General features: G+C 58.0%; 1 protein-coding gene across 1 annotated transcript in view; it reads left to right on the top strand.

The window, feature by feature from the left end:
• Nucleotides 1–3,377: 3,377 nt before the first annotated feature.
• The window catches only part of DNAAF5 (dynein axonemal assembly factor 5), a 31,352-nt gene continuing 21,975 nt past the window's right edge, over nt 3,378–12,754 (top strand). The window contains exons 1-4 of the mRNA XM_074314065.1: nt 3,378–4,013; nt 5,949–6,133; nt 10,676–10,800; nt 11,148–11,266. Of these exons, the coding sequence (XP_074170166.1) occupies nt 3,395–4,013; nt 5,949–6,133; nt 10,676–10,800; nt 11,148–11,266 (1,048 nt within the window). The 5' untranslated portion in view covers nt 3,378–3,394. The remainder of the gene's footprint in view (nt 4,014–5,948; nt 6,134–10,675; nt 10,801–11,147; nt 11,267–12,754) is intronic.

The following is a 12,754-nucleotide window of genomic DNA, read 5'->3' as shown; positions in this document are numbered from 1 at the left end:
GGGAACACAACCCGGACAGAGTGTGGAAACCTGAAAGGACAGTCGTGGACTTACTGGGACCAAGAGGCTAAAATGTGAACACAGCCAAGGGGAAGGGAACGTCCAGTTCCTACCACAACCCTCCAGATACCCCGAAGTGACAGCAAATGGGGGGGTGGATTCATGCCTCAGGGTGATGCATTCTCAACAGAGAGTAAGGTGGTCTCTAGCCGGGGCGACACAGTCTGGTGGAGGGAGGGGGAGCCACTCTGGAAATGGGTGGTCACCAGATGTCAGAGCGAGCCATGGACCCCCCCTTGGGGCCATCTCCACCCCTCCCCAGCCACATGCAATCTTGTCTGGAGAGCCCAACCAGCTCACCCACAGCCAAGCTCAGAGTAACGTCCTTCCCAAGCTCGGCGCTTCTCACCAGCTCCTTGGTTTCCGCTGGCAGGCCTGTGACAACAGTGGAGTGATGCCGCAGGCCTCCTCAGGCAAGGTAAAAAGGTGACACTGCCTTGCCCGTCTTTTTCTGATCTCGGGACACTTGCCTTTAGAACCCGTCCATCTTGCTGTGAGGAGGCCCAAACTGGCCACATGGAGAGGAGCTGCGGCCCCCAGCGACAGCCAGCACCGATGGCCAGACACGTGAACACCGGCAGCAGACGTGTCCAGCCCCAGCCTTCAGCGAGGCCCACCCACCACCTCAGTCCACATAGGGACCCTTGGAATCGATTTAGTAAGTGCCATTGTCACAGTTACTGAGTCCTCCTGGGGTGGTAAAGGTTACTGTTTGATCGCTGGGACCTACCCCAAGACCAGGGTGCCTCACCAGACCGTCTCCTGCCGAGCTGGCGCCTCCCAGTGTGGTCTCTGTGGAAGCACCCCTGTCCGTCTGCGAGCCAGGCCCCAACCCAAGTACTCACTTCCCTCCCGCTCAGCCAGAATCCTTACCAAGTTCTATCAGTTTTTCTACAAAGTAACTCAGCGGCCACAACCCATAGGTACTTTAGTCCCAGCCAGCGCCACCTCTTGTCCCTGTGGAGGAGTGGCAGCCTCCCGGCCAGCCTCCCTCCTGCTTAGACCTCTTCAGGGGCCCCTTTTCACAGCCTCATAGAAGGTGAGTCCAGGCACAGCCCCAAGCCAGCCGAGGGCCCAACAATGGCCCACAATGCCCCTCGCTCCCTCTGCCCCTCCCTGCTCCCCAGAACCTCATTCCTCAGAACCCACTTCAGGTTTCTTCTCCAGAAGCCTGCCCTGCCAGGGCTCAGGGGTCACTCACGTCACAACTGCATCTATTTGCGTTGTCACTTGACCAGCTGTCTCCCCACCAGACCATCAGTTCCAGGAGAAGGAACTGTGTGTGCTTTGACACCACTGTGTTCCAGCGCCGCGAAGAAGATCCAGAAATGTCACATGTCCCATAAATATTTGTTTGATGAAACAATAAATGAGTCAGCGGAGTGTTATTTGCTAAAATCAGTTTATTGCACTTGTTTAAACAACACACTTTATACTACATGAGACCAGGCCACGGAACCACGGACCTGAACTAGAACTGGGGGTCCCTCCCTCCTCATCTCACCGGCTCTTTGAAATTGAGTCACGGAGGAAGTTCCTCTCTGCCCCTGCTGTGCACCTGGACAGCTCCATCACCTTCTGGCTCAAACGCAAAGACTTCAAAGCTCTGCAGTTAAGATACAGAGCGACTGTCACCTCAGTCACAGTCAGCACCCGGTACCATGAACAATCAAAACTCCAAACTCGATTTAGACAGTTAAAACATTTTCCTCCTCCTCGAGAGGTCCGTTTGCTCCCCCCCCCCTCCATCCACCCTCCCCAAACTTGAGCTTTCCCCACATCAGAACAACTTCTGGCTACTAGAATTCCCAGAAGTGTATGTCCTCTCAGTTCTGGAAGCCTGACGTCCGAGACGAAGGTGTAGGCAGGGATGGTGCCCCTGCGGGGGGAGGAGGCGTTCCAAGCCTTTCTCCTGGGCTTGCAGAAGCCACCCTCCCGTTCACGTGGTGTTCTCCTGGGTGCTGTGTCTGTCTCCCAACTCCCCTCTTACAAGGACAGCAGTCCTATTGGATTAGGGCCCATCCTAACGACCTCACTTTGCCTCCATTTTCTCTGTAAAGGTCCTGTCTCTAATAAGGTCACCTGCGAGGTCCTGGGGGTTAGGGTCCCAAGACGGGAATCTTAAAGGGCTCCACGCAGCCCAGGCCCCGCCCACACAGGCCCCGCCCACACAGGCCCCGCCCACACAGGCCCCGCCCACACAGGCCCCGCCCACACAGGCCCCGCCCACACAGGCCCCGCCCACACAGGCCCCGCCCACACAGGCCCCGCCCACGTTGTCGTTCCCACCGGAGGGACCTGTCCTCGCGCCTCGCCCTTCACCTGGTTAACTCTCCCTTAACCTTCACACTGCATCTCTCCAATCACCGCCTCCGGGAAGCTTTCCCAGTCTAGGTCAAATTTCCTGGCCACCCATTCCCTCGGACCCATCGTAATTCTGCATTAATGCGAGCATGCACTTACCACCTACCTCCTGTCACTAGGCGGTAAGAGCCGAGACAGCAGCGGCCGCGAGAGGTTTCCGTGTCATCGTATCTCAGGTGCCTCCGTGCGGCTCGACCCGGCCTGTCGGAGGCACGAATGCAAGCGGCTCACCGCAGGCCACCTGCAGGTCCTTAAAACATCCCTTTACCAAGCAAAGGTCAGCAACTACCAAAAGGGGGGTGTCACGTCCAAAATCAAGTTCAGGTCTTAAACGCAAGGGCATTTTGCTTCCTTCAAGCTCGTTAACGGCGCTGTCACAGCAGGAGCTGCCTGGGCGGCAGGTGCGGGCTTCCCGGCTGCGGCGGGCGGTCAGACCGGCGCCGACACACTCACCGGGGCGGCTTCTCGCAGGCTGTTCGCCGCCGTGCCAGCGCCCGGGCTGTTCCCTCGGGGTCACGAACGCGGCGTGTCCTGAGACCACGGGGCGCCCAGGCCCCGCGGGCATACGCCGCAGGCGGCCGGAATGCTCTCTGGGGCGGGACTCCCCACGCTCGGGGCTGTGCAGCCGCGCGGAGCAGGGGGCGCGCCGGCCCCGCCTTCCGTGTTCTCTCCGCGGGCCGGGCCGGCCTGGAGCCCGGCAGGTGGCGCGCCTTCTCCGACCGCGGTCCTGCCATCTGTGCGATGGGAGCGGCCGCTTGCGGTGAGCGGCCGGCGCCCCGCACGGCGCCGGCGCCCCAGGTCCCGCGGCTGCCGCGGCCCCTCGCCCCCACCCTCCGTCGGGGCCGTGTCGCGTCCGCTCCCGGAGCCGCCAATCAACTCGCGTTCGGATCCAACCGGAAGACTGGCCGTAATCCGCGTCGCTGCCGTCGTAAAAGCGCAGATCTCCCCGGCGACGGGCAACGCGGGGAAGATGGCGGCACTGGTGGTGACGGAGGCCGCGGCGCCCCCGGGCCCCGCCGAGGCGGCCGAGACGGCGGAGGCGGCGGAGCTGAGCCGCGCCCTGAGCCGCCTGCTGCCCGGGCTGGAGACCGACAGCAAGCTGGGTCGGCGGCGCGCGCTGGAGGCGCTGCAGGGCGCGCTGGAGGCGGCGCTGCCCGAGGCGCCGGCCGCCGACCCCGCCGCCGCGGCCGCCGCCTTCCAGGGCCCCTGGGCGCGCCTGCTGCTGCCGCGCCTGCTGCGCTGCCTGGCCGACCCGGCCGAGGGCTGCCGCGCGCTGGCCGCGCACCTGCTGGGCCTGGGCCTGCGGCGCGCCGCGCGGCCCCGCGACGCCCTGCCGCGCCTGCTGCCCGCGCTCTCGGCGCGCCTGGCCTGGCCCGAGCCCGCGCGCCGCCCGCCGCCCGAGGCCTGCGAGGAGCTGCGCCTGGCGCTCGTGCAGCTGCTCCGCCTGGCCGTGGAGCTCTGCGGCGCCGCGCTCGCGCCCCACCTGGACGACGCGGTGCGCGCGCTGCGCTGCACGCTGCTCGACCCCTTCGCCGCCGTGCGCCGCGAGAGCTGCGAGTGCGCCGCGGGCCTGGCGCGCGCCACGCCAGGTGCGCGGCCCGGGTGGGGGCCCCTCGGGACCCTTTTCCATCCGGCGGTTCCCAAAATGCAAATTCCTGGAGACCCCCGCCGCAATTGTAGTGGGTCTGGGATGGGCTGCGTCCTGATAGCTGCCCCTCGCCGGGGTGACTGACCCGGGTGGCTAAAGGAACACACTGAGAAACACCGCTGGCCTGTCGTTTCCCTCGGAGTCCACCCATCTTCTCTCTGGCTCGGACCGCTGTCCTCAGTGGCGGGAGGTCGCTTCTACTCTCGCGTCCCTTTAATCCACATTCCGTTATTTTAAGAACACTGATCTGCTGAGGACTTCTCATTATCTAAGTAGCCATTTCCGCCGGAGCTTGCCCCACTTACCTGTCTTTCCTGCCTCGGGCTAGGGTGTAAAATGGGAGAGAAAGCACCTACTTAGACCTGTTGAGAAGGCTTCTAGGAGGAGGGAACGTTTAAGTGGAAGACCCGCGGAGGGGGGTCAGGAGGAAGCAAACCTTGAGGAATACGCTTGTCAGATCCCAGGAGCAAAAAGGAGGCTAAGGTGACTGGGAGGAAGAGAGGCCTGCGTGGAGGCGGTTGAATTTCGTATTAAGTGCAGTGGGGAGCCAGTGGAGACGGAGCCTGTTAGGCTCAGGGTCTGGTTTTTAGGAGGTCGTTCCGGTGCTTGGATTATAGCAGTGACAATGGAGGAAATGAGGAAGCCAGTGGGGGCCAAAATCCATATTTAGACAAGGTTGGCTTGGACTTGGGTGGGGCAGTCTGCTAATAGAGATGGGGAAAACTGACCATGTCTTTTGAAGGTAGAGCTGATAGGATTTCCTGTTGAATTCGGAGGGGGGGTGAGGGAGGAAGAGGTTTGGATGGACAGGAGACAGAGGAAGTGGGGCCTAAGGTAATATCGAGGTTTCCGTTTTGCGGCATGTTTGCTTTGGATTCAGACAATGCGGAATTCTAGTGGAGCTGGGGGAGAGGCATGGGCTGGAGATGGCCCTTGGGAATTACAAGCTGTTAATGCATTTCTCACTGGCTCTCAACTGCCTCCCCCTGGTCTGGGCACCAGCCAGAGGGGCTCCTTCTCATTGCTTTCCAGCCTTTGTGTGTTCCCTCCCTGTACATTCTGGGAAGGCAAGAGAGTCTCTCTGTGCCCCCAGCACCGAACACAGTGCCTGCCGGGAGGAGGTGCTCCCAGATTGTTGAGTGAAGGAGTGTTCCTCCTGCTTGAAGCACCTCCCATGTCAGCACACTCCCTCTGCCCCGCCACCCTGGGTGCGGCCCTCTCTGGATCCCCGCCACACTGGGCAGCATTGGATCAAGAGCTTGCCCAGAGCATTACTGAAATAGAGAGCTCACAGATGGGCCTCACGCAGAGGGAACCAAGGCCACAAGTCCAAAACCAGAAGGTCAGCCTGGCCGTCCCAAAGACCCTCTGGTTCTGACTTCCTGGGAGGACATTACAAATAGAAAGTGCAGTGGCTTTGCTTAAAGCAAGCGATGCTTGTCCAGTTTCCTGCAGTAGTGCTGGGCGTCTGGCTTTGGGCACAGCTGGATGTAGGGACTTGGACAGTGTCCTCCTGGCTCAGTTTCTTTCTTTTGGTCAGCGTCCCTCTCAGGCACCCATTGTAGCTGTCAGCAGCTTTAGGCTCTACCATCTTCAGCTGAGGTGCACTCAAGCTTCCAGCCTTTTCTCTCTGATTCCCCAAGCCTGAGTCGTAGAGGTGCTGTTTGGGTTGCACACCTGTTCCTGCACCTGGCCTGGTGCTGGGTGTGCAAAGCTGCACTTGGCGGGCCTGAACCTCGTGCCATGGGGGCGTTGGTGGGGAAGGAGGGAAGGCCCACAGTGCAGTGGCCTATCCTCCTGGGCATCCACGAAGCTGGACTGGACAGAGGCACGGAGGGAGCAGCCCTGGTAACTGCTGGCCTTCCCTGTCCCACAGATCACTTCCACATGCAGTCGGAGTCTCTGATCGGCCCCCTGATGCAGACCATCTCCCACCAGCACTGGAAGGTCCGGGTGGCTGTCATCGAGGCCACAGGCACGGTGATCCAGTTCGGCAGCGGGAAGTCAGTGGATGACGTGCTTCCTCACTTTGCTCAGCGGCTCTTTGACGATGTCCCCCAGGTAAGGGGAGGTCCTCTGGGCAGTCCCTTTTCCTGACTGAAGGCAAGCATGCTGATAGGGTACACGTGACTCACTTCCTTCTCCTTCTTTAAGGTGTTAACGTTACACCACATGGCCTGTCAGCCATTCCTGCTTCACTTCTTTGAGAAACTGGGAAGAGCTCGGTTGTCTGAATACATTTGCCATTCTTAATTCCAAGGCCTTAATTCCAAAGAGGAGGAAAATGTCAGTGCTGTGTGCTCCTGGTTTGTAGAAGCGTCCTTAACGAGCGCCTCCATCAAGGTGGTTGGCAAACCAGACCTGGGAGGAGAAGGACGGTGGCAGGGTAACTCGTTCCATCGGGCTTTGGGTCCTGCTGAGAGACAGACAGACAGACAGGCAGACGGAGATCAGAATACTGGCTTTTTTGTTGGCAGAAGCCAGGTCCAAGGGCGTCTTGAATCTGAGGCCACAGCTGCTAAAGTGTCCCAAGGAGCAGAGGGCTGGCTGCAGCTGGCAGGCTCTCTCCCAGAGGGAGGGAACCTGGAGGAGAGCACGTCCTTGTGGTCACGTGCGGTAGGAGGTGGAGCAGAAGCCTTCCAGAGTGGTTACAAAGTGCCACTGCCGTGGCCACCCCGGGCCATTCCACATCGTGCCATGTAATGCACGCCCTGCGTGGTGGCGTGGCCCCGATGGCAGAAATGCCAGCCCTGGGCACAGAGCCCTGTGCCAGGGTGTCTTTTCCAGACACCGTCTCACTTAGTCCTCACAGATGTTTTCACGGCTGCTACTTCCATTTCCTGAGGTCTGAGATCTGTGATGCACTCAGGGTCACCCAGCTAGAGTCAGCCTCCAGGCTCGGACCTGGTGACACCGGACTGCTCTGTGGCACTGCCCTGCCTCCCAACCACAGGCACACTGGGTTTCTCCCCAATGACTTTGTTCCGTTTTTTAAAAAGTTTTGCTAATCTGTAGTTGCCATACTACACAATTTGTCTATTTAAAGTATTGGACATTTTTGATATATGACAATTTTTTTAAATTTTGGTAAAATATTCATAACATAAAATGTGCTGTTTTAACTAAAAACGTCAAAAAAAATTAGAAAGGAAAAAAATGCTGTTTTTACCACTTTTCAGCGCATCATTCCGTGGCATTAAGTACATTTACAGGGGTGTGCAGTCATCCCCACCGACCAAAGCTTTTCATCCTCCCAAAGAGAAACGAACCATCAAGCAGTAACTCCCTCTCCCCGCCCCCAGCCTCTGATAACCTCTAATCTGCCCCTGAGTTTGTGTATTCTGTATGTTTCATGTAAGTTGAATCAGTATATGATCTGCTGTGAGTGGCCTTTCTCACTGAGCACGGCGTCCTCAGGGCTCATCCGGGTCGTGGCGTGTGTCAGTGCCGAACGCCTCACTCCCTTTTCAGCCTGGGTCACACCTGTTATGTGGGTATTCCCAGAGTTCATCTCTCACCCGTCGTGGGCACTTGGGTTGTTGGCACCTCTTGGCTGTGTGGATATGCTTTCAGGCTGTGGATGGACAGAGGCCTGTCTGAACTCTGCTTCGCTTCTTTTGGCTCTACACCGAGCAGTGGGACGGCTGGGGCCTGCGGCCGTGGCATTCAGCGTGCTGAGACCACCACGCACTTCTGCACAGCCGCTGCATTTCTCATGCCCCAGCAATGCACTGCAGTCTCACAACACTGCTGTTCTCAGATTTTTGTTGCTTGTTTACAGCCGTCATAGTGGGTGTGACGGGCAGCTCGTGGCTTTGATTTGCGTTTCCCTGGCATCATGATGTGGAGCACCTGGTCCTGTGCTTCCGGCCAGGTCGTGTGTTTGACCCGCTGTGACATTCCGCTTCATGACTCAAAATACAGTTCTGCTCTGTTGGCATGAGTGCGCAGGCAGACTGAAAGGGTCCCATATGTGTCCCAATTACACAGAAAGGTTAAAGGTCCTGACCACCTACTGTGGAAGTGATCAGAACCTTTCTGGCCCTACTTGCTGTCCCACTTCCAGCCTGAGGGAAGCAGGGGGACTGGTGGGGAGGGGCGGGCTTGCTGAGCTGTGCCTCTCGGCAGGAGGCAGACTTCCCAGAGGGAAATCGTGTGAAGGTGGCCGGATGAGGGTGTCACTCCAGGCTTTATGGGGCCAGGACAGAAGCCCTGATGTCACTACATGTGACATCATGTACCAGGTCCAGGCATGGCACAGCACATGCCCCAGTGTTGGCTTCCTCCTCCGGCTTCTCCCTGAGTTGCAGTGAGGCTGCCGGTGGGGGCCGATTTAGAGACAGGGACCCTCAGTCTGTTGCGTAGGGCCAGCTGATGGGGATTGACTGTGTGCACCACTGGCTCCCTCCTGGTGGCCTGTCCTGGAGCTGGGGCGGGGTCAGCATGTGACAGCATGGTGGGGGGCAGGACAGAATCCGGTCCTGCCAAGAGTGACAAAGGGGCAGGGTGCTGGGTCAGCACCAGCACTGCCCAGCTCAGACGCTCTGTCCATTAACTAGAGACCTGGCAGCAGAGAGCAAGTCCAGTGAGTGCGGGTCACAAGGGACACCAGAGAAAAGCCAGACCACGGCCCTGCTGGGTGGTTTCTCCGTTTCCTTAAGCTAGAGGCAGGACAGACGATGGAGGTGGCTTCCCTATGTCACAGATGAAGTGGTTTTCCTCAAAATAGTGTAATGATTGTGTATCAACAGCTGTCTATAAACAGTATAGCTAAATCAACAGCTCTGTATCGATAGTTGTCTAAATAGTACAAGTGTATGGATGGCTCTGTAAATAGTATAACTGTATCCACAGCTGTCAAATAGTGTAAATGTAGCAATAGCTCTCTAAATAGTATAACTGTATCCAAAGCTCTGTAAATAGTATAACTGTATCCATAGCTCTCAAATAGTGTAATTGTATCGATAGCTCTCTAAATAGTATAAATACAGCCATAGCTCTCTAAAGAACTAACTATGAAAATCTTGCAGCTTGTCTGACCCCAGCAGCATAAGGATTTGCACTCCCACAAAAGAGTGACGATGTCACTAGATGACTGCTTTCTCTTTGGTGCCATCAAGGGCAACATTCTGTATGGTGTTTTTTTTGTTGTTTTTGTTTGGTTTTTAGTTTTTTTGGTGACAGACTTCTCCAAAACTTCAGTCCAAAACTCTTTTTTTGTTTTTTAATATTCTAAAACACATTCTCCCATTATTAAAATGATTTTCATTTCTCTTCATTTCTTCCCAGTGGGGTTTGATTTGTGCCATATAATTTCCAGGGCTGATTGAGGTGGCATTTCAAATCGAGCTCTTCAAGTTGCCTGCCAGCTTTCACACTGACTTGGGGGCACGTTAACGAATGGATGGCCACAAAGTCCCTTAGAGTGAGTTCAAGGTGAAGTCATCCTGCGGCCTGTTCTACTTTTACTTCAGTTGTGGGGCCCTGGTCCTGAGCTCACTTTGATGTTTGTTAGGACTTCACAGGTGCTGGGCTGCTGACAGCCCATTTTTTTAACATTGTAGCTCATAAAGTCGTTAATATAGGCAGTTGCAACAGTAACACGGAGTCCGGGGTCCCTCCCCTGCTCCCACAGCACTGGCAAGTGGGTGAGTGGGGAACGAGAGCCTAGGGCTGCTGAACTGCTACTGCCAGTCACACTCTGTGCAGGTGCTTTCTATCCTCTCGAGAAGCTGGGGACATGTAGCTCTAATTCCCTCTCTTTTCTAGATGGGAGAATGAGATCAGGGAAGCCAGGCCTCAGGCCCCACATCCCAGGGCCGGGTGGGCTTTGCTGGTTTCTATGCCTTGCTGGAGCCGGGGCTGAGCAGCCCACCCTGAACCCACGTGGGTGCCTGAGCTGCTTGTCGCTAGGGCTGTGGTGAGGGGCCACCTCGCCCGAAATGCCTCCCATTGGCAGCCCCAGTCAGCGACTAACACACTGCCAATGGCCTCCTGCCTCGGTGGGACAGCTCTGTGGTGCCATCGCGCTCCAGAGCTCCTGCCACCTCTGCGTGGCTTCTGTCCTGCCCCTGCTGCTGCCCTGCACGGATCACGTAGGACGCCTGGATCCTTATGCGGGCTCTGCCCTCGGGGAACCGGACCTCGAGCACTTGATGTGTTTGAAGCCCGTTTCTTCCCTGTGCATGCACGTCACCTTTCAGATGGCCGGCAGCAGAACTCAGTGTGCCCCGCTGGCTTCCAGGGGAGTCCCTGGGGCTCTAGGACTAGGGGTGTTGGTGGTGCAGCCTGCAAGCTGGTGTTTCCCAGCTGCTAGCCAGCCGCTTGCTTAAACACCCATGGCGAGACAGCGCCCAGCCTGGCCAGGAGGTTCCCACATGGAAGACGTGGCAAACGCACCATGGACAGGGCTTAGCTGCACGGGGTTCTGCTCAAGCCAGCAGGGGGTCAGGCCAGAGCCAGAGGACATGGACCTGCCAGTGGCCTGAGACGCGGACGGATGGATGGCACTGGGTGGGCCCAGCACTGTCCTCCGTGATGCCCACATGCACGTGGCAGGCCAGCACTGCCCCACACGTAGCACGACACCCACTTTGTGTGCAGGTGCGACAGGCAGTGACGTGCGTGGTGGGGGGCTGGCTGCTGGACCTGCGGGACCGGTACTCCTTCTTCCCCAAGCTGATCCCGCTGCTGCTCAGCAGCCTTGACGACGAGATGCCGGAGATCGCGTGAGTGCTGTGGGGGCAGGGTGGGTAAGGCAGGCGGTGCTGTCCCCGTCTCAGGTCGGGGGTGGGCGGCTGAGCCTCTGCTCCCAGCCTCTGCTGCCAACCTGGGTTCCCTGTCTGGTCGTCGGGGCCGTCCCCACCTGACCTTCCCAGGTTGTCATGACAACAGTGGCCGTTCCTGGGCTCCAGGGTCTCTTGTAGGAGCCGCACTATGCCCTTCATGTTCTGCGAGATCATGTGCCATGAATGGTCTCTGGCTTTTCAAATGAGAGTCTGCTTTCTTACACTGTGGGCACATGCATGGAGTCGGTCACCAGGCCATGGCCCTCTGACCTGTGACTCTGCTGCAGGCACGCGGCTGCCAGCCTCTGGGAGAAGATTGGCCTGCAGTGGCAGCAGGAAAATGAGGAGGACCTCAAGGACAAACTGGACTTCGCGTCTCCGTGTCCCGCCCACCACCCCTCGCCAGGTGAGTGCTGCTTTCCCGAGGGCAGTGAGGTGGCTGGGTGGCAGGAGGACCCCACCCAAGGGGAGAGCAGTGCCACACCCGGCTGCGGTGCTCTGAGCCCCTCACTGTCCCCTCACCGTCCCCTCACCGTCCCCCTCACTGTCCCCTCACCGTCCCCCCCACCGTCCCCTTAACTCTCCCCTCACTGCGGGTGGCATTGCTCATGGTGCCCTCTCCTGCCCTGGGCCAGCTCTGGTGAAGAGGCATGTGGCTTCCTTGGGGGTCCAGGTCCATGGGGCCCCCCAGGTGGCCCTGGTGTACAACACGCATGGAGCCACTTCTGCCAGCAGAGATTTTGGAAATGAGCAGCGCTTTGTCATTTCACAAAAATAGCTTTTGTGAGCATCTGAAGAAGCAAAACAGGGCATGGGTAAGACGCAGGCCTTGTACTGGGCTGATTCCGGTGCTCAGAAGCTCCGACCTTCCAGACGCGCCACCGGCAGCGTCAGTCCTATGCTCTGTCCCTAAGTGCCGAGTCAGGGCCGAGCCCTTGGCCCGCACACCTTCATGTTTCCGTTCTGTAAACTGCTCTCAGATACGAGGTGCGGGGGTCACACTACCGGTTCTAGACCAGCCTGTGTTCGTGGCAGAGTCTCCACACCACCCTGTGGCTCCTGTGCAGTCACATGGGCCATGGAAAACCAGGTGGCCATGTCCTGTGCGTTTATGTCCTCGCCGGTGTTAATGCAGGTGGCGGGTCATCCCTACTTACAGGCCGTGCTGCAGGCGGGATGAAAGGCATGGGCGATGGGGCTGCAGAGATGCAGGCCTGGGAGGGAGGTGGGCAAGGGGCGGCCAGCCTGGCGACAGGCAGCTGTGCCCAGAACTTGTGCTTCAGTCGGGGCAGATACGCTGGGAATGGACTCACAATCAGTCAGTGGCATAAGCTCTGGATTTCACTAGGTTTGGAGCATTTTGCCTTAATGTCACTTTTTCTCCTTTAAAATTTGAATTTTAAGTCCAAGTTTTCAGACTTTTTAACACATTTTATATGTCAGTTTATGTCAGTCTCCTCAGAACCTGTCCACCGACTGTCCATTTTCCTGGCCACACACTCTCCCAGTGCCCCGACCTCAGCAGTTGCCCAGCTTGGGTCCGGCGACGTCCCTCCCCCAGAGCACACTCCAGCCCCTGAGGGCAGGCTGTGAGGTACTTGACACGAGTAACTCAGCCTTCCAAGGCAGGGCCCTGTGAGCTTCAGCGAGCACAGGCATATGACCCCCACAGATGCGACCTAGAGCGTGCCACCAGCCCCAGACGGCCTTCGTGCCCATTCCCCTCACCAGCCCTGCGGTTGCCACTCCACACAGTCTCCTGGGGTCTCTGCGTTTTCCAGCTGCACAGTCGCCTTTCTTGTCTGGTTCTCATCACGCCGTGTGACCGTGGCTCTTCTGCCGCTGGGTCACATTCCATCCGGACGTCCGAGTTTGTGTGATTCTCAGTACTCAA

The sequence above is a fragment of the Rhinolophus sinicus genome, linkage group LG10, assembly GCF_036562045.2.
Source record: "Rhinolophus sinicus isolate RSC01 linkage group LG10, ASM3656204v1, whole genome shotgun sequence".
Taxonomy (NCBI): Eukaryota; Metazoa; Chordata; class Mammalia; order Chiroptera; family Rhinolophidae; genus Rhinolophus; species Rhinolophus sinicus.
Note: the sequence above shows the minus strand (reverse complement) of the source record. Positions and strands in the feature narration are given on the sequence as shown.